The following is a 27,357-nucleotide window of genomic DNA, read 5'->3' on the forward strand; positions in this document are numbered from 1 at the left end:
TTGCAAAAGGTCAGTACCCTCATCCGTAACAACACTTGGCACACAGTCACAACAGACACTGTTCTGAAGCAATACGAACATGTAAAGGGTGAACTTACAGTGTCACATGAGAGCGACATCATTCTGAAGGGTTCCAGGATCGTCATTCCCTCTTCACTCCAGCTCAGAGCCCTCCAGATCGCACACGAGTTTCACCAGGGAACCACCAAGACAAAAGCCCTGCTGAGAGAGAAGGTATAGTTTCCAAACATCGACCGGCAAGCTGAAGCGATGGTGAGAGACTGTCTAGCATGTCAAGCCACCACACCAGAGACACACACCGAGCCTCTGCAGATGTCAGACCTCCCCGACACGGTCTGGCAGGACGTCAGTGCAGACTTCTGTGGCCCATTGCCAACAGGTGAACACCTCGTAGTCATCGTGGATGAGTACTCCAGATACCCAGTAGTCGAGACCATACGCTCCACATCTGCAAACATGGTCATTCCTGTGATGGACAAGGTCTTCTCGATGCTCGGCATCCCCAGAACAGTGAAAACAGACAACGGCCCTCCCTTCAACGGTGAACAGTTCAGCAAATTTGCGGCCTACATGGGCTTCCACCATCGAAAAATCACACCACTGTGGCCTCAAGCCAACGCCACAGCAGAGAGATTCATGAGGACACTCGGTAAATGCCTCCGAGTTGCACACATGCAAAACATCCCATAGAAACAGCACCTATACACATTCCTACGGGAATATCGTGCCACACCACACAGCACCACATCATCATCACCTGCCGAGCTGCTGCTCAAACGCAGGATCCACACCAAAATGCCCTCTGTGACCACACACTACACCCGACAAGGCCCTTCGCACAAGAGACCGCGAGGCCAAAGCCAAGATGAAAACCTACTCAGACACTCGCCGACACGCCAGGCCTCACCCTTTCCAACCTGGCGACATGGTGTTGTGTTCCCAACCCAGGCACAACAAACTTACTCCAACATACAACCCCAAGCCTTACAAAGTAACCACTGTCAAAGGCACCATGGTCACAGCTGAGCGGAGTGGACACTCGGTAACGAGAAACTCCTCCTTCTTTAAAAAGCTCAGTCCTACACTGCACGACACAGCAGCTGAAGAAGAGGACGATGTCACCCCTGATGTCACTACTGGCACTGCCCCTGTGTTAGCAAGGTATCCGGCCAGGCGCTGACAGCCTCCACTGTACCTCAGTGACTTTGACACAGCCTGAGGAAAGACAGGCAACTTAAAAAAAAAGAGAGAGAGAGAGAAGATACTGTGAAATGAAATGTGTAAAAAGAAAAAAGAAACTGTGATTTATACTATTGTAATCGGTTATATATTTCTATGCTCCCTACTTGAAATCACTTTGGCATGTCTGCCAAGTCTAAGTGCACCCGATTTCGTTAACTGTCTGATCTCTATGCACTACGCTTTGAATCTACTCGGGATAAAGTTTTCAAATCCCAGTATTTACCTAAGTTTGGGTATTGTTGTAGTTTCATACCCTATGCTTGAAATACTATACTTAAGTATTTACGTAACCTCTTCTTTACTTCTCATGGTTTTCATTGCTGCACTTGAAAATGTGTATGTTGTTATTGCCGCACTGAAGTAGTTAAGAAAAATGTGGTTCTTTCTATTCAAATCTGCACTTACCCATCTATGCTGAAACAAGCCAAATACTTACCTCATGGCGTTACACAGTTAATTACAAACTAAGTGAATGTATGATTGCCTACATACTTACCTGTTTATTGCACCAAATGAGTCTAATCATTTATGCAATTAATGTTCAATGTATTGTGTATTGAAGTAACCAGAAGTGGCAAACATGGTTAAAAAAAAAAAAAAAGAAGTGATGTAATATTCAGACTGCTGTTCTGATAGAAATGCTGGCACGTACTGCTGACGTCAGTACGTTTATGTAGACGTTTATTGAATGTTGCCCCTAGAGGTCGGTCCAGTGATTTGCATTAATAATAAAGCAGCGTTCATGTGAAGCTCCGTGTCAGCAGTAATTTATAAATCAAAATACAAGGTATAAACATTACAGATATCTGGATGAATGACAGAAAAAAAAAGATGCTTTTGGCAAGAATGTTTTACTGTGGTTCAATTTCAACTTAAACTGACAAAGAATTGCTTTGCCAACATTATATTAGCTATTTTTGAAATATTGGGTGGTTAAAGCTTGCAGGTGCAGAAAAATCATAACCATGGTTGCCTAAAAAATTTGTGAAGATTTGGTTCAATACTAACAAGGTAACACATTTTCGTGTCTGTATCAAGAAGTACCAAAACTATTTACTCATACTCAGTCTGAAAAAATGCCATTGATGCATTTCCAGTTTATGTCAAATAAAATTATTCATAGGGTTGTTTAAAATGTCTCTTTCCACCTCTGTACACTTGGGAATTACTACATGTGCATTTTTTTTTACCTATTTATTTATTAATTTATTATTATTGTTGCAGGGAGAGTTAAAGCTGTGGTGTCCATTCAGCCTGCTGCACATGTGTTCATTGGAGAGGATGTTACTCTCAGATGCGACGCACAGGGAGGAGGAGACACTCAGCGGCTATACAGCTGGTATAAGAATAATAATAGCCTCTACACAGACGGAGGATATATAACCTCAAAGGAGTTAAATATCTGGTCTGTTGGTGACTCTGACGGTGGTTCCTACACCTGCAGAGGACAGGATTCAGAGATCAGTGATGCTGTTACACTGACTGTATCAGGTCAGTCTGTGGGGGTTTTGTTTTAATTTAATATGTTTCCATTATTTTTTAGGGTTCAGATTTTGAGCTGTCAGTAACTGAGTCCCTGTTTGTTTAGTTTGTCTCGTCGGCACCAATTTCTTTCTTAATATATTTATTTATTTTTCTTTCCCAAATTCTAACAGAAAGCGAGAGTGCCCGAAAGGGGAAACCGAGCCGAGCCGCCATTTTGAATCCTCATTCACGGCTGTAATGCAAATGGCTTCCTCCTCGGTATACAAGTGCACTTCCATGGCAGGAAAAACACTACATTCTGCTGCCTATGTAGTGCCCTATTTATACAAATAGGAGTCATTCAGGATTCAGCCATGTTTTTGCTCGACCAAAGTTATCCAGTATTATGACCTTTATATTGCTTAAATAAAGCTATTTGGTGAAACTTTGAAGAAGAGATTGTCCTGGTTTAAAGTTTTTACCGAACGTAATATTATGTATGAGGATAACATGGTCCAAAATGGGCCTCATTAACTAATGAGATCAAACTGTGAGCAAGTTAGAGGTTTTTAGCTTTCTGCTGAAATGTTTTATTTTATTTCTTCTTCCTCAGGGTAGTGAAACTCGCTCTCGCTGTGAACACTGTCGTTATCGCTATCCATGCTGTAAAATTAATGCTATTCTCCTGAGAAATGCTGGCAAACATTTAGGATACAGACCCGCTCGCCAGCCAATCAGAGCGCAGGATTTGGACCGCAAAAAATATATAAATGTTTGTTAGAAATATTTCTGAAAGCATTGAATGAGCACAGTGAATCTGTTGCTTCTGCTGTGAAGTGAAAAGCAGCTCTGACACCTTCATCATTTCATACCAACAGAAAACCCCAAAGCGACTGTGAGAGTGAATCCTCAGAGCTCCGTCTACACTGGAGACACCATCACTCTGAGCTGTGAGCTGCAGCAGGGGGCTGGATGGAGGTTTCACTGGTACAAATATAATCAGGATTCGCAGTATATGAACACTGGAGCTACAGACACCAACACACTCAATGTGACAGTTGATACTGCAGGAGAAACCGGGTATCGGTGTGGAGCACACAGGCGGAACGCATGGGCAAACACAGACTACAACTACTACTACACATACTACAGTGATTTTGTCAGGATTACAGTAAGAGGTACAGCATAAAATTTTCACTTTTTTCAGCAGGTTTGAAGTTAGGAGGGGTGTGAATAAAAATACTGCATAATTATAGCAATTCCATGTTATTCTATGATGTTTTAAATAATCTTGAAATAAGTTTTAAAAGGTAGGTGTTATTTGTGGTCAGTGAGGTCGAACAAGGCTCAGTAAAGTCAGTAAAACAGTTGAGGGTCATTCCACGTCAATTCAACCGGGGCCCGTGCACTTGGGTCTCAAAAAATTCTGAAAAAATCACCAGATGTGCCCATGTTACCGAGGAGAAACACTGTAAATTTATTTGAATGTAAGATACTTTCCATGTTACAGACAGTTTTACTGGGGGAGGGGGGTGTCAATTTTGTTCAGACTCTTTTTTTTTTTTTTTTTTTTGTCAAAGTTCCCAAGCCCATAGCTCAAGAACTAAACCATGTAGGAGGCTCAAATTTTGCATGCTGGTGCATAAATAGGAATAGTATGTAGCAAAACTGTCATTTTGGGTCTGGATGGTCCTGCATGGTCATAGCACTCCCTCAAAGATGATCAAAATTTTATTGGAGTTTTTGGCTGTGCTCTGTTTAGTCCTTCAGAAGACATATTTTTACCCAACATAGGCTCTTGATTTTTTTCCCTTATTGAGATAAGTAAGTAGAAACACACTCAAAAAAAAAGCAATAAAAAAAGGAAACTCTATCAGTGTTTGAACAGAAGACCTCACAAGTCTGACAAATCATTTTGGATGTCATTTTCAGAGCACCGTAACACCTTGTGGGTAAATAACCAAAGAGTAAATAACCAAAGGCCAATTTTGCCCTGACATGATCACCTGAGAGTGCCTGTGCAGGGGTGGAGGGATCCTTTTCAATTTCAGTGATTCAGTGATTTTAGGGGCATCTGTGGTAACTCTCAATATTGATCCCTCCACCCCTGCACAGGCACTCTCCGGTGATCATGTCAGGGCAAAATTGGCCTTTGGTTATTTACTCTTTAATGTTATAGAAAACATATTGCTCTCAATGGTGCATTTTGCCCATGTTCAGGGTGGAAAATAAAAAAGATTCAAGTAAGACAAGCCAAATTGGTGTTTTTAAAAAGAAGGTATCATGGAGAATAAAGAAAAAAATATTTTAAAAATCTGCACACATTCCCACAAGGTGTTACGGTGCTCTGAAAATGACATCCAAAATGATTTGTCAGACTTGTGAGGTCTTCTATTCAAACACTGATAGAGTTTCCTTTTTTTTATTGCTTTTTTTGAGTGTGTTTCTACTTACTTATCTCAATAAGGGAAAAAAATCAAGAGCCTATGTTGGGTAAAAATATGTCTTCTGAAGGCCTAAACAGAGCACAGCCAAAAACTCCAATAAAATTTTGATCATCTTTGAGGGAGTGTTATGACCATGCAGGATCATCCAGACCCAAAATGACAGTTTTGCTACATACTATTCCTATTTATGCACCAGCATGCAAAATTTGAGCCTCCTACATGGTTTAGTTCTTGAGCTATGGGCTTGTGAACTTTGACAAAAAAAAAAAAAAAAAAAAAAAGAGTCTGAACAAAATTGACACCCCCCTCCCCCAGTAAAACTGTCTGTAACATGGAAAGTATACATCTTACATTCAAATAAATTTACAGTGTTTCTCCAAGGTAACAAGGGCACATCTGGTGATTTTTTTTTTTTCAGAATTTTTTGAGACCTAAGTGCGCGGGCCCCGGTTGAATTGACATGGAATGACCCTTGAGTGTGTGTTTATCAGGGAGAGATTCACTCTCGTATGTGAGATACAGACTGGTGGATACAGGTGATACAACTTGTATTTCACAAAATATAATAATAATTTATTATTATTATTATTATTATTATTATTATTATTATTATTATTATTAAGCCATTCAATTATGATGAGAAGAATGAACACATTCCTAATCTCTTATAAAGGTGTTTTATACCTGTATGGAAACAGAGAAGTGCAGAAATACTCACTATAACATTATTCCATGTAACTGTTGAATTCTAGATTCTGATTGGTCAAAAGGTGTTGATTTAATTTTCTATAACAGCAGCTCTGACAGTGCACTTGTTACGGGTCCCAGGGATGGGAGACTGCGGTAACAAATACATGACCTGTATAAAGCAGGTAAAGCAGAGGAATGAGGACACAGTGCGCCTTGTTTCCTTCCCAGATTGCTTCTGAGGAAACAGCGTCAGTTCCGCTCCCTTACTGTTCCCCGGAGCAACTAGTGACAACACAAACGTTCCGCCCCTCCCATTTCCAACATAAGCGAAGCACCTCAAGGCAATATACGACTTCTAATTCAAAACATAAATGTATACATGAACAAAAATAATTATAATACTAATTAAAGGAGTCTTACCACCGAAATGTGGTCACCCTATTTTAGGTGTGCCACACACTCATCCTAATATGGTACTGTTTCTATAGTAACAGCTCATTCAGAGGGACTTGTATGGTGGATGCTTCACATAATCTAAGCCCAAAGATAGAGATTAAAAACATGCAATTTAACAAAACTATAAAAAAAGTGTATAATTGTTGATATGGTTAAGTTTTCTGTTCGAAGATGTTTATTTAAATTAATTTAATTTATGGAAGGAGTCTCCAGTGTCAGCACTTTGAAACAGTCAGAGCTAAAGATGTAGCTTTAAAGGAGAGACGCAGAGCCTTTATTTTTAAATGCATTTCTGAGTGGATAGTATCTCCATCCTTGACTCTTGTATGCTGTATAAATGGGAATAAAAAAATATATATTTTTGAGAGTTAAAATTGACCACAAAGTTGTCATTCGAGCTGAGCCAGCCAGCCCTGAGTGCGTGACGTCACTGCAGTAACCGGTTTTAAGGCCTTTTACAGCTATAGACCAAAGTCATATAAATAAAAATTTATGGTGAAAGTAAGAAAAACCGTTACCGACTTGCTCAACTAAAAGGGTGTTCACACGGCACATATTTGCATCGATGCTGCACCGATGTATTTTGTTGCGATATATCTTACACCGGTGTAAATTTTGCGCAGCGTTCACACGTCACAACCCTGCTTACTAGAGAGAAGCGTGTTAGCACCGGTGCAGCCCCACTTGCGGTCACACGGCAGTTTCTGCGACCGTGTTATAGTAGCAAAAACTATTACTATCATTTCCTTTGATAGTAATAAAGTTGATATTTCCTTTTATTACTATCATTTCCGATCATTATTACTATCATTTCCGATAGTAATAATGCGGAAATGAAATATGCGCATGCGTGAAACTGTACTTTTTCCCGGTTGTCATGGCATCACCAAGCGCCGGGAAAACAACGTGGATGAAGACACCAGTGTTGCCAGATATTGCTGACGTTTTCCATCCCAAAATATGTTCAAATCCGTCAAAATGCACTTAAAACTGCCAAATCTGGCAACACTGGAAGACACGCAGTTCTGTTGTTGTTGATATTCGCCATTTTGGAAGCGCAAAATACCAGGATGCAAATTATGCAATGCCCGTATGTAATCAACTCTCCTCATGCGTAGCGAGTCTACCCCTGTAGCGTTCAGACGTCCCATTTTATATCGGTGCTGCCCCGCAAACTAGCATTTACTCCGGAGTAAATTTCTTAAACCACCTCCCGAGCAGGGTTAGATTTGCACCGGTTTAAGCAGCTTTCAGGGGCTACACCGGTATAACTTTGTACCGTGTGAACGCTCTACCGGGGCAGCCCCGGTGCTACACCGGAGTAAAAGTTGCCGTGTGAACACCCCTTTAGACTGGTTTGACTTCATTAATTGTGGGTTGACTCTCATTAAAACAGGATGGGTGTTATAACTTATGCAACATACATGTACATGCATGCATTTTCACTGATAAAACGTAAAAGGCTAATTAAATAATCAGATGAACTGAGACTATCACATTCTGAAGCAAATTAAATAATCTTATACCGGTAACTGAAACACACAATACAAGTTACATGTATTAATCTAAATGCAGGTAAACAATGTGTTGTTTTTGTTGTTTTGTATCCAAATGAGAGTCGGAGCTTACCCGTCTGTGTTCTCGCTTCTTGAAGGCTGATCTTGTGGCCGATTGTTTTGAAGCAATCTGACTTTCAGTTGTTCGTTCAGTTCTCCGTTCATTCACTTCTTCCACATAAGGGCGAGATGGCAGCAATATCCAGCGCAGAAATAAGATGGCTGCTCCACTCTCTCTCTGTTTTGTCCATATGGAGTATTCCACCATTACTCCTCGGCTCAGGCAATTACTAAAACCCGGGATGGAACAGGACGTCACCGGTTTTAGCAACAACTGCGGGGAGGTCACTGCCCGAGCGATACGTCGCGTCCTATTCCATCCCGGGTTTTAGCAACAACCTTCGGTTCACCCCGGGAGGACTGGTGCAACTGAACTTTGCTTTTTTTTTAAATAAATAAACAGAATACTTTTCTTGTAGTTTTCTTTTTCTTTAATTGTTGATACTGCACCCTCTTTCAATACGGGCTTATAGCCAACACTCCTCAACAGATCAGAGGTTTCGTACGAGTCTTCAATAAAATGTGCAGAGCAGAGACCACTTCATAGGTGCCCAATGTGCCCGTGAATGTCTAGCAAAACGCGTCCAAATCTTTGCAGTTTGAACATTCTTGGACCATGAATGCAACGTAAATCCACCTTCTGTCGTGTTGCTGGCAGGTGCAGCAACACATCTACATAGCATGGCGATAAATTAGCTCAAAATGGAGGATCGGAGTTGCAGCTAGCTCTGTGTTTTAGTATAGCGGAAATGGTGATGAGACCGATAGACTTCCTGCTGTGACGTTATGGACGTCAAGGTCATTCACTTAGACCGCTACCTATATAAATCACTTTAATCGTAAAAATGACTATTAGATTTATTGTTAACGCTTAAAACTATTCCTGTGCCATTCTTGAGGTCTCAAGGCATTTATAAACGAAAGTGAGGACATGGCTCTGCGTATATGCTTTAAGTTTTCTGAAAAGGACAGAGGAGTTCATGCTTTGCAGTTTATCTGTAATAGGACAAGCTGCTTTTTTGTCTTATTAACTAAATGAGAGAGAAACAAATCAAGGCTGGTGAGGAAATGCCTGTTTATAGCTACAATATAACGCATGTGATAACAGGGACACACTTGTTTTGTTGATGCTCCACAACATTAAATGGTAACTACAAATGGATAAAAAGTGTGATGTTGTTCAATAAAAAATTAAATGGTAATCATTGACAAATTGCTTTAGTATCGGAGGAATGAAACACGTCGGTACATGATGTTATCAGGAATAATCATAATATGTTATAATCATCTGTAGTAACACAAACTCCATCTCGTCACTGATTATTTTTTCTGGAACAACACAACATGGTGTGATTTATTCCTTAAGTGTACATGTACAGTATAATACAGTGTCTCTGAAACTAGAAGTCTCAAATATGAGAAATGTAAGAAATCATCTTCACTTGATTACAGTTTAAAGACAACATAGATTGGACAATAAATAACTTATAAATACTCTAGATGTAAATACACAGTAATTAACACAAACCCAGGTCAGGAAATGTAGGGACGGCGTGTTGAAATTGAAATTAAAACTGAAAACAATGATTTGTAAATAATTTTGACCTGCATTACACTCAAAACCAAACAACAGCACATTTGAGTTTTTCACTCATTAATATTTTTTTTTCATTTATTTATTTATTTTTCAAAGTAAACACTTATTTCAATTTTGATTCTTGCAACACGTCCAAAAATTTGGGACAGTAAAGCATTTACCACTTTGTAATGTTGCCATTCTTTCTCTCAACACTTAAAAGATGTTTAAGGACTGAAGACTCCAAGTGATGAAGCGTTTCAGGTGTTATTTTTCCCGTTCTTCCTGCAAACAGGTCTTAACAGTATGGGGTCGTCACTGGCATATTTTCCATTTCTAAATTCTCCACACATTCTCTATTGGGGACAGAGGGGACACGCCCTCTTCTTCCACAGTCACGCCTTTGTAATGTGAGCAGAATGTGGTTTTGCATTGTCTTGTTGAAATCTCCCTGGAAAAGATTTTTTTCTTGAAAGCAGCAGATGTTGCTCCAAAATCTCAGTGTACTTTTCAGCTCCATCACAGAAGTGTAAGTTACCTTTGCCAAGGGCACTGACACAACCCCATACTGTACCATGACACACCCTGGCTTTTGGACTTGTTCCTGGTAACAATCTGGATGGTCCAGAGCACACAGTCTCCATTTCTTCCAAAAAAGACCTGGAACACTGATTCATCTGACCACAATACATGTTTCCACTGTGTGATGAAACATCCCAGAAACATCCCAGACGCCTCCGAGCCCAGAGAAGTCAACGGCTCTTCTGGACACAGTTAACATAAGGCTTCCTTTTTGCACAGTGAAATTTGAACTGGTATTTGTGAATGTAACTCTGTATTGTAGCTTTACAAAGGTTTGCCAAAGTAATCCTGAGCCCATGTGGTTCTATCAGCGACAGATGAATGGCAGTTCTTGATGCAATGCTGTCTGAGGGATCGGAGATCACGGGTGTTCAGATTAGGCTTGAGCCCTTACCCTTTACGCACCAAAATTCCTCCAGATTCATTGACTCATTTAATGATGATATGCACCATAGAGGGTGAAATATCAAAATCCCTTTCTGTCTTTATTTGAGGAACATTGTTTTGAAACATTTCAGTCATTTTCTCACGCATTTCTTGACAAACTGGAGATCCTCAGCCCTAGTCTGGCTAACGCGACTTCAAAGCTCTGCGAGCATTTGGTCTGGCAAAGATATTAAGCCCAACCGTTTCCCAAAGGCGTGGTTGACCTGCCTCCCTGAAATGCCTCAGTTTGCTACTGGTCGAAGCCAGAAAAGGCTGTGACGAAGCTTAAACCAATCCCATCACTCTTTCCTCTGACGTATGTGATGCGACGGAAACTGCTTGAGTAACAGGAAGAACATAAATACCTCCAGGGCTGCTCTTTGCTCCGTTTTCAATGAGAACTTCCCGTTGAATGCTTTCAATACAGCATCTACCGCTGTGTCAAAGGCTTGCCGCTGCTCCATGTTCGTAATGTTTCTAGTGAATGAAGCGCTTCCAGCATAGATTCTGTAAACAATCTATGGCTTCCGGTCGCAGTTCTACTACGCCACTGCCTTGAACACGCCTCTACCCAGGGCTGTTGGAGATGCTCAAAGTTGATTGGCTCCCGATTTTTCGGGAGCTTGGAAGAGCTGTAGATAGCTTGCCTTGCCAGACTAAGCTCGCAACAGGCCCTCGTGTTGCGTCACACTTAGGATGGGCGGGCCCAGGCTACCTCAGCCCATCTTTGCTCCTCAAATACTCTGCCTAATCTAGGTTTGTCCCAAATCATGATTACAATCACCTGTTGACATCACCTGTTTCAAATCACATCATTATTGAAATGTTTTACCTCATTACTCGCCCTAAATTGCCTCATTCCAACTTTTTTGGGAATCTGTTGCAGGCCTGAAACACAGGAATGGATGTATATTAACAAATTTAATGAAGTTGATGGGCAGCACGGTGGTGTAGTGGTTAGCGCTGTTGCCTCACAGCAAGAAGGTCCGGGTTCGAGCCCTGTGGCCGGCGAGGGCCTTTCTGTGTGGAGTTTGCATGTTCTCCCCGTGTCTGCGTGGGTTTCCTCCGGGTGCTCCGGTTTCCCCCATAGTCCAAAGACATGCAGGTTAGGTTAACTGGTGACTCTAAATTGACCGTACAGTAGGTGTGAATGTGAGTGTGAATGGTTGTCTGTGTCTATGTGTCAGCCCTGTGATGACCTGGCGACTTGTCCAGGGTGTACCCCGCCTTTCTCCCGTAGTCAGCTGGGATAGGCTCCAGCTTGCCTGCGACCCTGTAGAACAGGATAAAGCGGCTAGAGATAATGAGATGAGAGAGCAATTTTCATAAACTATGATAGAAAAGATAATGAGAGTTAAACACAAATTCACTGAAATGAAAACATGGGTTTAATGTGTTTTTAAATAAAAATAGTACACCTGTACCTGGTTGAAGATGTAATCTGAATCAGAATATTTCATTTCAACTTTTGCAAATTCTTCCAAATTATTGTTATTTAGTTGTAAATATCACTTAAACTTGGATGTGTAGTTCCACTCATCTAATATCTTGGTGTAATTATGAATTATTTATAACATTTCCTGACTGTGTATTTGGTCTTTTGTAGTTACTCTGTGACTCGGTGACCAGGACTTTGTAAAATAAAGTGTTTCTGTAAGAAACCATAACTGCTGACAAATCACTTTCATCACATTCACACAAAATGGAACTGCTCACATCATAATCACCACTTATTGCTGATATAGCTGTTTTTCACAGCCCTGTTCTGCTTCCTTTTACCAGTGACAGAAACACGAGTGTGTAAGAATGAATCATAATGTATATGGTTCATAAATGCGACAGCCGACATTATCCAGTTCAGTTTGGAAACAGATGATACCTGTTCATAAATACATTGAAAAATTTAGATTTTTTTTTTTTAGTTGATCAAAAATATTTCTTTGTAAATTGGATGATAAACATAATTTCCACTGTTCTGAAATAATCTTTCTATATGAATGATGATGAATTAATAATGATAGCTTTGATATTTTATCATTTTTCTACAGTGAGACCAAAACCGGTGGCATCCGTGAATCCTGATAAACAGGTGTTCAGTGGAGACGCCGTCACTCTGAGATGTGACATACAGGATGAAAGTGTCTCTAGCTGGCAGTACAGCTGGTATAAAGTTCCTTCACACAGTGGTGTCAGTAGTGAACAGGTGTACACAATCAGTGGTGTTAAAGCGACCCACACAGGTAACTACACCTGTAGAGGAGCAGAGAGAGGAGGCTCACGCTCATCACACTTCAGTGATGCTGTTACACTGACTGTATCCGGTGAGTGTGGAAGGTGATTTTTTTTTTTTGTAAAATGTACAGTTAGACATACATGAAAAACTTCTTACTGTGTATTAAATAAATCTCAGAAAATAAACCCTAGTTTTGGGTTTCCTGTGTAACAGAGAGACCACGGCCAGTACTGAGTGTATCTCCACAGAGCTGGCTGACTGAAGGAGACTCCGTGACTCTAAGCTGTGAGGTTACAGGCTCCTCTACAGACTGGACATTCAGCTGGTACACAACTGTTCCCTACAGATCCGGATTAACTCAAATAACAAATAGTCGTGGCTATAACATGTCTGTGGAGCTCCTCTCAGACAGCAGCAGAGGATCTGGAGGCAAATACACTCTCAGTCCTGCTGCTCTGAATCACACAGGAGTTTATATGTGCAGAGGAGAGAGAGGAGAACCAGCCTCTCACACACAGTACAGCAATCCACAGCCTCTATGGATCACTGGTGAGGAACATTAACAATGGGTTTGGATTAAAGTTTCTGACTGCAAAGTTGAATTCTGGGTAAAATGTTCTATTTCTATTGCTGTTGGAATTGTGAGATGCTTTGTTGCTGCACACACTGTGTCTCCTATGTGTAAATATTTTACCGAGATAAAATACGTCCCACATTTTACGATTCCGGAGGTCGCTGAAGCAAGTGAGCAACAATATCACATGACCACCGTGGGGCGTGTTGGACCTACTGTGAACCAAAACAAGTCGGTGTGGGCAAACATGGTGGACTCGGCTCTCCTGCCAGCTAAAATCCAGTGTAAATGAAAAGGAAAGCCTGCCTAGTGAGTGTAACTGCAAGATAGAGCAAGGTTAGATGATGTCATTTTTCTGGACAGATAACTAAATCATTCTAGCTAGTGTTTAGCTATCTTAGCCTTAGAACCCATGAGCTCGTCTCTACGGTAGCGTGTATGGAGTTATACACCTAATGTTTTGATCTTACAGAGAAAGAAACAATAACACAAAAGCAGTAACAGAGAAAATATATATTTGTCTTTTTTTTCACGGATCTTTTCGTGAAGGTCAACCACAAATTGCATTCCTGTGACTCAAAACTCTCCGAAGTCGATGCAGAGTCACAGTGGTTTCTGCGCATCATCATCCTGGTGTGACGCAGTTCCATAGTTATGCTAATTAGTTAAAGCTCCCCACATTCGGCTGTTTCCTGTTTCTGTAGGGCCGTATTGCTTACCTCAAGAGGGAGGAAAATGGTCCCATAACAGAGAAAAGTGACCCTTGGGACATCAAAATGATCACATCTTGTCAGCATGATATTGTTCTTGTGAGATGTAGGAAAATGCCATGCATGGAAAAAAACTGAACATTTCAGATCACTTTGCAGTCAGCACCGTTAAATAGAGTACATGATGGTGGTATGAATGTCAGTTGAGATTAATTCAACATTTATTAATAAGTATAAGGCAGTTAAAGAGCCCTTCACTTCTCGGCCTTTTGGCTGTATTAATAAACAAATACTGTATTCGTTCTTATCAGTTTAATATCTGATATGTTCTCTAAATGAGCAACTTTTTGGGCGGCACGGTGGTGTCGTGTTTAGCACTGTCGCCTCATAGCAAGAAGGTTCTGGGTTCGAGCCCCGTGGCCGATGGAGGGCCTTTCTGTGTGGAGTTTGCATGTTCTCCCCGTGTCTGCATGGGTTTCCTCCGGGTGCTCCAGTTGCCCCACAGTTCAAAGACATATGGTAAGATAAACATGGGGCAGCCTTGGGCTGAAGTGCCCTTGAGCAAGGTACCTAACCCAACCCCTAGCTGCTCCCCAGGTGCTGTAGTATGGCTGCCCACTGCTCTGGGTGTGTGTGCATGTGTTCACTGCTTCAGATGGGTTAAATGCAGAGGATGAATTTCACTGTGCTTAAGTGTGCATGTGACAAATAAAGGCTGTTTCTTCTGAATGCTGGTCGAGTTTGGTGACAAAAGCCATGTGCTGTCTTTTTGTTCCGTCTCTGCTCCTCATTTTGTCATTATTTATTTTCCCTGATATAAAGAGGACGAAGGAGATGATTGAGGATCTATGGGCTGGAAGGTTTTATTATAAAATCCAGAAATCCAGAGCAGGTCAACACTTGAATATGAATAATATGAATATTATTTAGAATGAACAGGGGTGGGTTTCCCGAAAGCTTCTTAAGGCCAAGAGAGTCTTAAATTACCTCGAAAGGGCCATCGTCAAGCTAACGTGGTTTTCCCAAACAACATCGTTGCCTAAGTAGTCCTTTAATTGCTTGAAATTTACGAGACCCAGACCACTCGTTCAAAACAAAGAGCGACTCTCTCACGGCCAAATATACAGACTGCATATGCGCTGTAGAGGGATGCTCACAGTCAACGGGGGAAACTGGTGTTGAATCTGCTGCCCGTGTTAAATTATTTTTCTTGTAATTATTTTTCTTCACTTTCTGGTGCAAGTACATCCAGTTAATTATTAAATAAATAAGCAAAACTTTATGAATATATTTCAATATGTTATGGAATTGCATATGGATATCGTAATGTCACATTGAGATCACCACATTTTAATCAAATTTAACTCCATTAGGCGAGTGATTCACTAATTTAGTGTCATAAATGAGACACATTTCTGCACCTCTAACATTGTGTGTGTGTGTGTGTGTGTGTGTGCGAGAGAGGTTTTGACCTGTGTGTAGTGTGTACCAAAGGAGGTTGAATTGACCTCCTTTTATTTATATATATATATAATATATATATGGGGCGGCACGGTGGTGCAGTGGTTAGCGCTGTCGCCTCACAGCAAGAAGGTCCGGGTTCGAGCCCCGTGGCCGGCGAGGGCCTTTCTGTGTGGAGTTTTCATGTTCTACCCGTGTCCGCGTGGGTTTCCTCCGGGTGCTCCGGTTTCCCCCACAGTCCAAAGACATGCAGGTTAGGTTAACTGGTGACTCTAAATTGACCGTAGGTGTGAATGTGAGTGTGAATGGTTGTCTGTGTCTATGTGTCAGCCCTGTGATGACCTGGCGACTTGTCCAGGGTGTACCCCGCCTTTCGCCCGTAGTCAGCTGCGATAGGCTCCAGCTTGCCTGCGACCCTGTAGAACAGGATAAAGCGGCTAGAGATAATGAGATGAGATTATATTTGTAATGCTTCCAGATGATACTATATATTCTCTTATTTTAAACACTTTATATTTCATTATATTTTGGTTAAAAATGAATGCTATGTGACCTTATAGACTGGATTTAGCAACTACTAATGCCTTCAGCAACGACAGTACAATTGCCTTTAGCAACTACTAATGCCTATATCGAGGACACGCATTACAAAGATGCTCTTCAGATTCCTTCTTACGAGTGAGTTCAGTCTCTCAACTCACTCTTTAGCTCTAAAGGGCAGCATTACTGGAAAACCCACCCCTGATCATGTGTTCTTAACAGATACAAAGATGTTAACAGGAGGCACAAGATTCTGGGGTTGCTATGGACTGTGGCTTTAATTACTGGATTAATAAACAGAATTCTGAACACACATGCACTTACTGTATATCCTTATTGCATATTGCACTGATTCTTATTTGCATGACTCTCTTCTCTGTTTAAGGTGAATCTCCTCCAGTCTCTCTGATCATCAATCCCAACAGAACTCAACACTTTACTTCTGACTCTCTCTCACTGAGCTGTAACTCTACTGACCAGAGTCGTTCTACTGGATGGACAGTGAGACGATACACACACAGTGAGGGAGTGTTAGATTGTTCTCCATGTAAAATCAGCTCCCTCTCCACATCCTACACTGGAGTTTACTGGTGTCACTCTGAATCTGGAGAAAACAGGAATCCTGTTAACATCACAGTGCAGGGTGAGTCTTCATGTAGTGTGTTTATTATTAAAGGAAAAGGGAAATGTTTCAATCCAGAATATTCAGAACTCTGAGTTTACAACTGGGAAAAACTGTTCAAGAAGACAAAAAAACATGGAATTTTTTCTCTAAGTACATTCCCTGTAATTTCTGTAATTCTGAGTATGGATATGTTTATGCTGTTACTTTCCAGACTGAGTACGAGTCCATGCTTACAGATACCCACACTGATAATGAAATGAGTATTTTATTGAGTATTAATCAATCAGGGATGTCACAAAGCATTTTATTTCTCTCTGTTTATGCTGATTGCTGCTGTGTGCAGTGAACTCATTGTGCTTGGTTTCTGATTAATATGTTCTGGTATTAAAACAGTGTTTGTAATAGAGACTGCAAGGTGGCAACCTGAGTCATATGAGTTTAGTGTTTTAGAAATGTGCTGTGAATTTCACCTTCACTCACAAGTAAAGTGTAGACGGTGTGGAGCGAGGGGAAAGGAAGTGTACATGGCTCAGTGCTGTCATGTGTGACAGTTTCTCTACCGTCTGTTTGTATACAGGCTATTTATACATTCAATATCGATCATCTCATTCATCTCATTATCTGTAGCCGCTTTATCCTTCTACAGGGTCGCAGGCAAGCTGGAGCCTATCCCAGCTGACTACGGGCGAAAGGCGGGGTACACCCTGGACAAGTCGCCAGGTCATCACAGGGCTGACACATAGACACAGACAACCATTCACACTCACATTCACACCTACGGTCAATTTAGAGTCACCAGTTAACCTAACCTGCATGTCTTTGGACTGTGGGGGAAACCGGAGCACCCGGAGGAAACCCACGCGGACACAGGGAGAACATGCAAACTCCACACAGAAAGGCCCTCGCCGGCCATGGGGCTCGAACCCAGGACCTTCTTGCTGTGAGGCGACAGCGCTAACCACTACACCACCGTGCCGCCCAATATCGATCAATGAGAGAAAATATTTATTTTGTAAATGTGGTTTTCTGTGTTGTAGATGGTGCTGTGATCCTGGAGAGTCCTGTCCATCCTGTGGCTGAGGGACATCCTCTGACTCTACACTGTTTATATCGAAACCCAAAGCCCTCAAACCTCCGAGGTGATTTCTATAAAGATGGATCAGTCCTCCAGCCACAGACTACAGGAGAGATGATCATCCATAAGGTCTCAAAGTCACATGAAGGTTTCTACCACTGTAAACACCCAGAGAGAGGAGAGTCACTGAAAAGCTGGGTCTCAGTCAGACGTGAGAAACCTTGTGTGAATTTATTTTTATTTGATTCTAGTTTTAATAACACGGTTTAGTTGTAGTGTGTTTAAAGCTTAAATTCTGCTCTCTTTCTCTCCTCAGTCCCAGGATTTAGATCCAGTGTTGGAACAGTAGGAGTGGCTGTGGGTTTGGGATTTTTCTTCATTGCGTTACTGATCTTAATGATCCTACTGTGGTCCTACAAAAGAAAGAAAGGTCTGATAACTGATTTAGCGATTTTATGTTGAATATAGTCAGAATTTCTCAAGAAAAAAGAAAATTATGATGCGTCACATAATAGTTTGATTTTTTTTTGTAAATTCTCAGTAATTAATGTGGGTGTGAGATCTGTCATACTGAACCCAGTTTAATAACAGAATCTGGGTTTTTGTTAAATCATTAAGTTCAGTTGTAAATATGACTTTACTACAGGTTGTGCAGTTCATACATGTAGTTTCACTCCTCTAACTCCATATTATTATTAGAATTATATCATACTCCCTCTGTTCATTACGCTGTAATCAGGGCTGTGTAAAATAGTGTTTCTGTTCCTATTTACACCCTGTTCAGATGTAGAATCTGTCTCTCTATAGAAAAGCAGCAGAAAACCAATCAGACATCAGATCAGAATCAGAGGCGGTCAGGAGCTGAAGAGACTCAGGCAGGATATACACCACTTCAGGCTGGTCAGACACTGTCTCAGTGACTGTTTTTTTCTACATTTATTCACAGAAACTCACATCTTTCTTTGAAATCCATTGTAAAATTATAATCTCATAATAATAAAACATTTTATTTGTTTGAAATGTTATGTTTTGTAATCTACAGTCACATTTATAACAAATTCACTTAATCTTTGTTCTTTTTTCTGTAGGAACTGAACACATTTACGACACTGTGGCTCAGGCAGATACGAGTGGAACAGGTACAGTGGTGCTTGAAAGTTTGTGAACCCTTTTGAATTTTCTATATTTCTGCATAAATATGAGCTAAAACATCATCAGATTTTCACACAAGTCCTAAAAGTAGATAAAGATAACCCAGTTAAACAAATGAGACAAAAATATTTCACTTGCTCATTTATTTATTGAGGAAAAGATCCAATATTACATATCTGTGAGTGGCAAAAGTATGTGAACCTTTGCTTTGAGTATCTGGTGTGACCCCCTTGTGCAGCAATAACTGCAACTAAATGTTTGCGGTAACTGTTGATCAGTCCTGCACACCGGCTTGGAGGAATTTTAGCCCATTCCTCTGTACAGAACAGCTTCAACTCTGGGATGTTGGTGGGTTTCCTCACATGAACCGCTCGCTTCAGGTCCTTCCACAACATTTCGATTGGATTAAGATCAGGACTTTGACTTGGCCATTCCAAAACTTTCACTTTATTCTTCTTTAACCATTCTTTGGTAGAACAACTTGTGTGCTTAGGGTCATTGTCTTGCTGCATGAACCACCTTTTCTTGAGATTCAGTTCATGGACAGATGTCCTGACATTTTCCTTTAGAATTCGCTGGTATAATTCAGAATTCATTGTTTCATCAATGATGGCAAGCCGTCCTGGCCCAGATGCAGCAAAACAGGCCCAAACCATGATACTACCACCACCATGTTTCACAGATGGGATAAGGTTCTTATGCTGGAGTGCAGTGTTTTCCTTTCTCCAAACATAACGCTTCTCATTTAAACCAAAAAGTTCTATTTTGGTCTCATCTGTCCACAAAACATTTTTCCAATAGCCTTCTGGCTTGTCCACATGATCTTTAACAAACTGCAGATGAGCAGCAATGTTCTTTTTGGAGAGCAGTGGCAACCCTGCCATGCACACCATTGTTGTTCAGTCCTGATGGTGGACTCATGAACATTAGCCAATGTGAGAGAGGCCTTCAGTTGCTTAGAAGTTACCCTGGGGTCCTTTGTGACCTCGCCGACTATTACACGCCTTGCTCTTGGAGTGATCTTTGTTGGTCGACCACTCCTGGGGAGGGTAACAATGGTCTTGAATTTCCTCCATTTGTACACAATCTGTCTGACTGTGGATTGGTGGAGTCCAAACTCTTTAGAGATCGTTTTGTAACCTTTTCCAGCCTGATGAGCATCAACAACGCTTTTTCTGAGGTCCTCAGAAATCTCCTTTGTTTGTGCCATGATACACTTCCACAAACGTGTTGTGAAGATCAGACTTTGATAGATCCCTGTTCTTTAAATAAAACAGAGTGCCCACTCACACCTGATTGTCATCCCATTGATTGAAAACACCTGACTCTAATTTCACCTTCAAATTAACTGCTAATCCTAGAGGTTCACATACTTTTGCCACTCGCAGATATGTAATATTGGATCATTTTCCTCAATAAATAAATGACAAAGTATACTATTTTAATCTAATTTGTTTAACTGGGTTCTCTTTATCTACTTTTACGACTTGTGTAAAAATCTGATTATGTTTGAGGTCATATTTATGCAGAAAATTCTAAAGGGTTCACAAACTTTCAAGCACCAATGTAGCTTTATTTCATATCAAATATTTCCTCTTACATTAGGTGACTTAACTGTAGATTAACTCGATACAGTAAAGTACAGAAGGGGCTTGTGATTAACACACTGCACTGTGTTCAGGTGAAGCTGCAACTGAGAGCAGCAAAGCCACTTACGCAAAGGTCATGAAGAAAAAGAAGGCAAACAGGAACAATGGTACAGTGTTTTTAATGCTGAGACATTTCATGCATTTGTTGAGGAACAAAGTCAGCAAATAACACCTGAAAATTTCAGCACATTCAATAATTTAATACATAAACATATCATGATCCGGGGTCTGCATTTTTCATCCAGATCACCGAGCACTAATCATAAATATTTTGCAGATTTAAAAAGATGCCACAAACTGAATGATAAAGGAATCTAAAAGAATTTAAAGATTTACTCTCTAAAAAAGCAGCTCGTGTTCAGTGTAGATTTAGCCAGAGATGGATCATGACTTATGTTTCTGTTTATGAGTTATGAGTGATTTATTACACAGCTAAAGATCACTGGGATGGTTTTGTTCTCTGCTACTCCAGGTGCTGATGCTGAACAAGGTGCAGGTGATGGTGATGTGACTTATGCTGAGATTGAACTAAAACCAACAAAAAAATCGAAGAAAGTAAAAGGTAGAGTGAAATGATGAAAATGTATTTTGTATCATGGATCATCTGCACACTACTCTTGCTTTATGTCATGATGTCACGAACAAAACAGTCAGTGATGTGCTATTACAGGGAAACGTCAAGAACAGGATAGTGTGAAGTAGTGGATTTTCATTTCCTATAATAGCACATCCCTGAGGGTTTTATTCCCCCAGGGCCAGGCCAAGATTTTATGGGGCCCCTAAGCAGATTTTGATTTGGGGCCTCCACCACCTCAGCACCGCTGATACTATTGTTGATGATTGATCATTTGCATATCTACCATAAATCTAACATGCCCATTTTCAATTTTATTAGTTGTAGCTGTTTTTTTTTTCTATCCTACCAATGTCAACCTGGCATGGTTTTACCCACCTCTGGGTTGAATTTTCAAAGGTACCAATCTCACAAGAGTGGTCTGGTGTTCATGTGCACTTTAATATTGAAAGTGATACAGTACCAAGTGGCAGACTGAATGTGGTGGACTGAAAAGTAACAGAATAAACCAGCAGACAGTGCACTTTTTGCTGCATTTTCAGTCGATGCTGAGGAGAGGATTGGAACCTAAATTTCATCTGACATCCGTTACAGTGCACATGTGCATGAACATGAGACAAACTTTGACAGAGGCAGTGAGAATTGATTAACCGAAAAGCTTGGCTAGGCAGCCCGTTAACATAATATTGAATTATTTTATGATTACTATTGACATAATACTAATGCAGCTCAAACAATTAGAATATCGTGAAAAAGTTCATTTTTTATAATTGAATTCAAAAAGGTAAACTTTCATATCTATATTCATTACATATAAAGTGAAATATTTCAAGCCTTTTTTTGTTTTAATTTTGATGAGTATGGCTTGCAGCTCATGAAAATCAGAAATCCAGTATCGCAAATTATTAGAATATTTCCTAAGATCAATCAAAAATGATTTACAATACAGAAATATCCAACTTCTGAAAAGTATGTTCATTTCTACACTCAATATTTGGTGGGGGCTCCTTTACCATGAATTACTGCATCAATGTGGCGTGGCATGGAGGCGATCACTGCTAAGGTGTTACCGAAGCCATGATTGCTTTGACAGCAGCCTTCAGGTTATCTCTATTTTTGGGTCGGGTGTTTCTTGTCTTTTTTTTTTTTTCCCCCTTAAGCAATTTAGATGAGCTGGAGTTTTATTCAGGAAATTAATCAAGGATTTGTTTCTTGTTCCCAACTAGAGAAAGCCAGTCTGGGTGATGATACTGTATACTCAGAGCTTCAACAGAACATGAAGGTAAAACTCATGACATTTAGAATGCCTAAAAGACAATCCAAACACCATGAGGTAAAAATGTGTTTCAAGGTGGGTGCTCACTGGGCAGAATTTGGCCACAAGCAGTTATGAGGTGACGACAAAAATATGAAAATGTTCATGTTTCTCCTTGACCCTCATATCCATGTACACAAAAACCTGCCTCTCAGAATCTATGGTGACTGGAAGAGTTCATCCATGTTAGTTTGGTTGCTATCGAGGCAACTTTCCATCATCTCATTCTGCTTGGTCAGTCATATCATACAACCCCGATTGCAAAAAAGTTGGGACAAAGTACAAAAATTGTAAATAAAAACGGAATGCAATGATGTGGAAGTTTCAAAATTCCATATTTTATTCAGAATAGAACATAGATGACATATCAAATGTTTAAACTGAGAAAACGCATCGTTTAAAGAGAAAAATTAGGTGATTTTAAATTTCATGACAACACATCTCAAAAATGTTGGGACAAGGCCATGTTTCCCCACTGTGAGACATCCCCTTTTATCTTTACAACAGTCTGTAAACGTCTGGGGACTGAGGAAACAAGTTGCTCAAGTTTAGGGATAGGAATGTTAACCCATTCTTGTCTAATGTAGGATTCTAGTTGCTCAACTGGCTTAGGTCTTTTTTGTCGTATCTTCCGTTTTATGATGCGCCAAATGTTTTCTATGGGTGAAAGATCTGGACTGCAGGCTGGCCAGTTCAGTGCCCAGACCCTTCTTCTACGCAGCCATGATGCTGTAATTGATGGAGTATGTGGTTTGGCATTGTCATGTTGGAAAATGCAAGGTCTTCCCTGAAAGAGACGTCGTCTGGATGGGAGCATATGTTGCTCTAGAACCTGGATATACCTTTCAGCATCGATGGTGTCTTTTCAGATGTGTAAGCTGCCCATGCCACACGCACTAATGCAACCCCATACCATCAGAGATGCAGGCTTCTGAACTGAGCGCTGATAACAACTTGGGTTGTCCTTCTCCTCTTTAGTCCGAATGACACGGCGTCCCTGATTTCCATAAAGGCCCGGTCCCACTGCACTTACGGATGCAAAGAGGATGTAAAACGTAAAAAAAATCTTTGCCATCCGTTGGAAAACGCTATGCATCCGTTGTGTACTCATTGCATACGTGCTTCATACGCTCTATCCATCGAGCATCCGTCCACTGTGATTTCATCCGCGCAAAAAGTTTTGAGCTGCACAAAACTTTTAGAACGGATGAACTTTCCACCGTGTACGATGTAAATCCGCGACATATACGAGCAACAAACGTTCTATGTCCGTTATCATCCGTTAAACGTCTGCTGTATCCTCTCTGCATCCTCTGGGCATCCTCACAACTCACATCCGCTGCAGCTGAAAACGGAAAGAGGGAGGAAAGATAAGGTACATGAAACGTCTATTCATCGTTAGTAGCACGGAAATAGAAAGGATGTAAGCGTATGCATCTCGTATATAAAGTATTCAAAACGGACAAAGCGTTTATATCTGGGATGTATCTCGTATATTTAGGATGTCTGGAGTATGTCGAGTATGTAGAAGGACACCTAGCGGACAATCGATATTTTGTATAAAAAGGGGGAGAAAATCATCTAGTAGTAGAGATGTATCGATGTAGCCGCCAGCACGTCTTTCCGCTTTATGCTGACGGCGTGCGTGCTACATCCCTTTATATCCGCGGAGCAGACGCAATTCATACCCCCCGCATGCGCAGTGAACGGTCTGCATCCGATATACATCCGTGCAACATCCCCTTTGTTTCCGTTAGGCGTACGTGATGCATCCCCTTCATCCGCTATGCATCCGCTCTTTCTGCTATGCGTCCGCTTCTCAGTTATCACCGGTAACCCCTTCGGAGCTGTCATCCACTTCCATCCGCTTTCATCCGCTAGGCTTCCTATGAACATGCGTTTAACATCCCCGCTATATACTACCCACGTCCGTTCTTTTCCGTTCTGTTTTCGCAAATTTTCGCCAATTTTGTCCATTTCTGGAGCGGATGAAAACGGATAGAGCCACCCCCGAAATTTTGCTCGTCCGCTGTGTCCTTTTTGCATACGTTTTGTGTCCATCGGCCAGTGGGACCGGGCCTTAAAGAACTTCAAATTTTGATTCATCTGACCACAGAACAGTTTTCCACTTTGCCACAGTTCATTTTAAATGAGCCTTGGCCCAGAGAAGACGTCTGCGCTTCTGGATCATGTTTAGATACAGCTTCTTCTTTCAACTATAGAGATTTAGCTGGCAATGGTGGATGGCACGGTGAATTGTGTTCACAGATAATGTTCTCTGGAAATATTCCTGAGCCTATTTTGTGATTTCCAATACAGAAGCATCCCTGTATGTGATGCAGTGCCGTCTAAGGGTCCGAAGATCACGGGCACCCAGTATGGTTTTCCGGCCTTGACCCTTGCGCACAGAGATTCTTCCAGATTCTCTGAATCTTTTGATATGTTCAAACTCTTTTTGCAATTTTACACTGTCGAACTCCTTTCTGATATTGCTCCACTATTTGTCGGCACAGAATTAGGGGGATTGGTGATCCTCTTCCCATCTTTACTTCTGAGAGCCGCTGCCACTTCAAGATGCTCTTTTTATACCCAGTCATGTTAATGACCTATTGCCAATTGACCTAATGAGTTGCAATTTGGTCCTCCAGCTGCTCCTTTTTTGTACCTTTAACTTTTCCAGCCTCTTATTGCCCCGTCCCAACTTTTTTGAGATGTGTTGCTGTCATGAAATTTCAAATGAGCCAATATTTGGCATGAAATTTCAAAATGTCTCACTTTCGACATTTGATATGTTGTCTATGTTCTATTGTGAATACAATATCAGTTTTTGAGATTTGTAAATTATTACATTCCATTGTTATTTCCAATTTGTACTTTTTTGGAATCGGGGTTGTAGTTCATTATGAACTTACGAACAAGCCTCATAACTTCCTAAATTGTTGCTGTGGTCATTGCTTCAAACTGTTTAATAGTTTGTACCACCATTGATGGCAATATCAGGAGAAATGTATTTCTAAAAATACTTATGCAAGCCCTTTCTCTCTCTGCAGTGAGCCGTGAGTCTGTGCACACTGATGAAGTGACAGTCATCAAACAGATCATTGGAAAACTGTTAATTGTGTCTGTCTTCTGTTTTTTCCTAAAACGCTCAGCTGTTAACTTTAAACTGCTATTGCTATGGTCTAAGCTTGGATGATGCCAAACCTGCCAGCAATTTTGAGAACTTGCTCATATCAACCACTCTTTAATGAACCTGCAGAAGCCAAAACATTAGGCTCTTACTGGCGACATGTGTAAATAACAGAAGTTCAGGCCATGGATCAAGTCAGTCTGAAGAGTTTAATGCCCCAGCATCCCATCAATGGGCTTCCTTGCTCTTATCAGGGTGAAATCCCAGGAGAGTGTGACTTGCCTAAGAAGCTTTACTGACCAAAGAGGTTCTTCATTCAGTTGCTATTTGTTTTCTGAGGCCCAACCCCAGGAAACCACAGAAGGTGGTTGAACAGATATTATTTGAGCAATTCATTACCCATCTTTTATGCTAAGTTTGTCATTGTATGGGTGCTTGTACAGTATCTGGACTTCCAGTTGGGCCATGGAACGGGGCAGCCTGCCTACAACTGGGGACCATTTTGCCCAACATGGTGTAATGGGATGACTGTTCAGTACAGCAGCACTAAAAAGGAATGTTTGACTGACTTTAACTGCACAGCTATGCAAAATGAAAGGCTAAATTAAAAACATCAAAGCTTCAATGAATAGAACCTTTTCTTGGACTACTAATGTCACCTTGTTGTATAAAGACTCTCGTAACTTCTAGACTTAACTATTGCATACAGTATAAATAACTGGCTGTGGTGTTGTCTCTTTTAGAAAGCCTCAGCTAGTCCTTATGAGAAAAGAACAAAGTGAGCATATTATTCCATTCTTACCCAATCTAGTTTGGCAGGATTTTAAATTCTACAATGACTACAAAGTTGTTTCACTTTGGCATACTGTACCTTCTTTTAAAAGCAGTATACTCCATCCCAGCAGGTTAATCTCAAGGGCCGCTTAGTTGGTGGAAATGTTTGTTTCATCGCTCCCAAACTCTGGAATAATGTTTCAATCTCTGCAATCTCTCTGTGTATTTAAATCAAGATTGTTGATGAAGGTACTTGTTTATCTTGTTAAATATACTTCATAATTACATTACAATAATTTTGCAGACGCCCTTATCCATAGTGATGTACAACATACCTAGAGCAGCCTGAGGAGCAGTTGGGGGTTTGGTGTCTTGCTCAAGGGCACTTCAGCCATTACTGCTGGTCCAGAGAATCGAACTAGCAACCTTTTGGTCCCAAATCTGCTTCTCTGACCTTTAGGCTTCCTCATGATTAGTAGTAGTATAGTGGGTACGGAAAGTATTCAGACCCCTTTAAATTTTTCACTCTTTCATTGCAGCCATTTGCTAAAATCAAAAAAGTTCATTTTATTTCTCATTAAATGTACACTCAGCACCCCATCTTGACAGAAAAAAAACAAATGCAGAAATTTTTGCAAATTTATTAAAAAAGAAAAACTGAAATATCACATGGTCATAAGTATTCAGACCCTTTGCTGTGACACTCATATTTAACTCACATGCTGTCCATTTCTTCTGATCCTCCTTGAGATGGTTCTACTCCTTCATTGGAGTCCAGCTGTGTTTTAATTAAACTGATTGGACTTGATTAGGAAAGGCACACACCTGTCTATATAAGACCTTCCAGCTCACAGTGCATGTCAGAGCAAATGAGAATCATGAGGTCGAAGGAACTGCCCAAGGAGCTCAGAGACAGAATTATGGCAAGGCACAGATCTGGCCAAGGTTACAAAAGAATTTCTGCAGCACTCGAGGTTCCTAAGAGCACAGTGACCTCCATAATCCTTAAATGGAAGAAGTTTGGG

At 40.8% G+C, this 27,357-nt stretch overlaps 1 protein-coding gene across 1 annotated transcript in view; it reads left to right on the top strand.

The window, feature by feature from the left end:
* The first annotated feature begins 886 nt into the window (after positions 1–886).
* LOC132885941 (uncharacterized) overlaps positions 887–27,357 on the top strand; it is a 450,234-nt gene continuing 423,763 nt past the window's right edge. The window contains exons 1-14 of the mRNA XM_060920476.1: positions 887–1,182; positions 2,517–2,602; positions 3,606–3,905; positions 12,569–12,841; positions 12,967–13,302; positions 16,424–16,681; positions 17,701–17,949; positions 18,055–18,168; positions 18,546–18,638; positions 18,827–18,877; positions 20,572–20,646; positions 21,012–21,101; positions 22,340–22,395; positions 26,302–26,336. Of these exons, the coding sequence (XP_060776459.1) occupies positions 887–1,182; positions 2,517–2,602; positions 3,606–3,905; positions 12,569–12,841; positions 12,967–13,302; positions 16,424–16,681; positions 17,701–17,949; positions 18,055–18,168; positions 18,546–18,638; positions 18,827–18,877; positions 20,572–20,646; positions 21,012–21,101; positions 22,340–22,395; positions 26,302–26,336 (2,312 nt within the window). The remainder of the gene's footprint in view (positions 1,183–2,516; positions 2,603–3,605; positions 3,906–12,568; positions 12,842–12,966; positions 13,303–16,423; positions 16,682–17,700; positions 17,950–18,054; positions 18,169–18,545; positions 18,639–18,826; positions 18,878–20,571; positions 20,647–21,011; positions 21,102–22,339; positions 22,396–26,301; positions 26,337–27,357) is intronic.

Source organism: Neoarius graeffei, chromosome 1 (assembly GCF_027579695.1).
Source record: "Neoarius graeffei isolate fNeoGra1 chromosome 1, fNeoGra1.pri, whole genome shotgun sequence".
In the NCBI taxonomy this organism is placed as follows: Eukaryota; Metazoa; Chordata; class Actinopteri; order Siluriformes; family Ariidae; genus Neoarius; species Neoarius graeffei.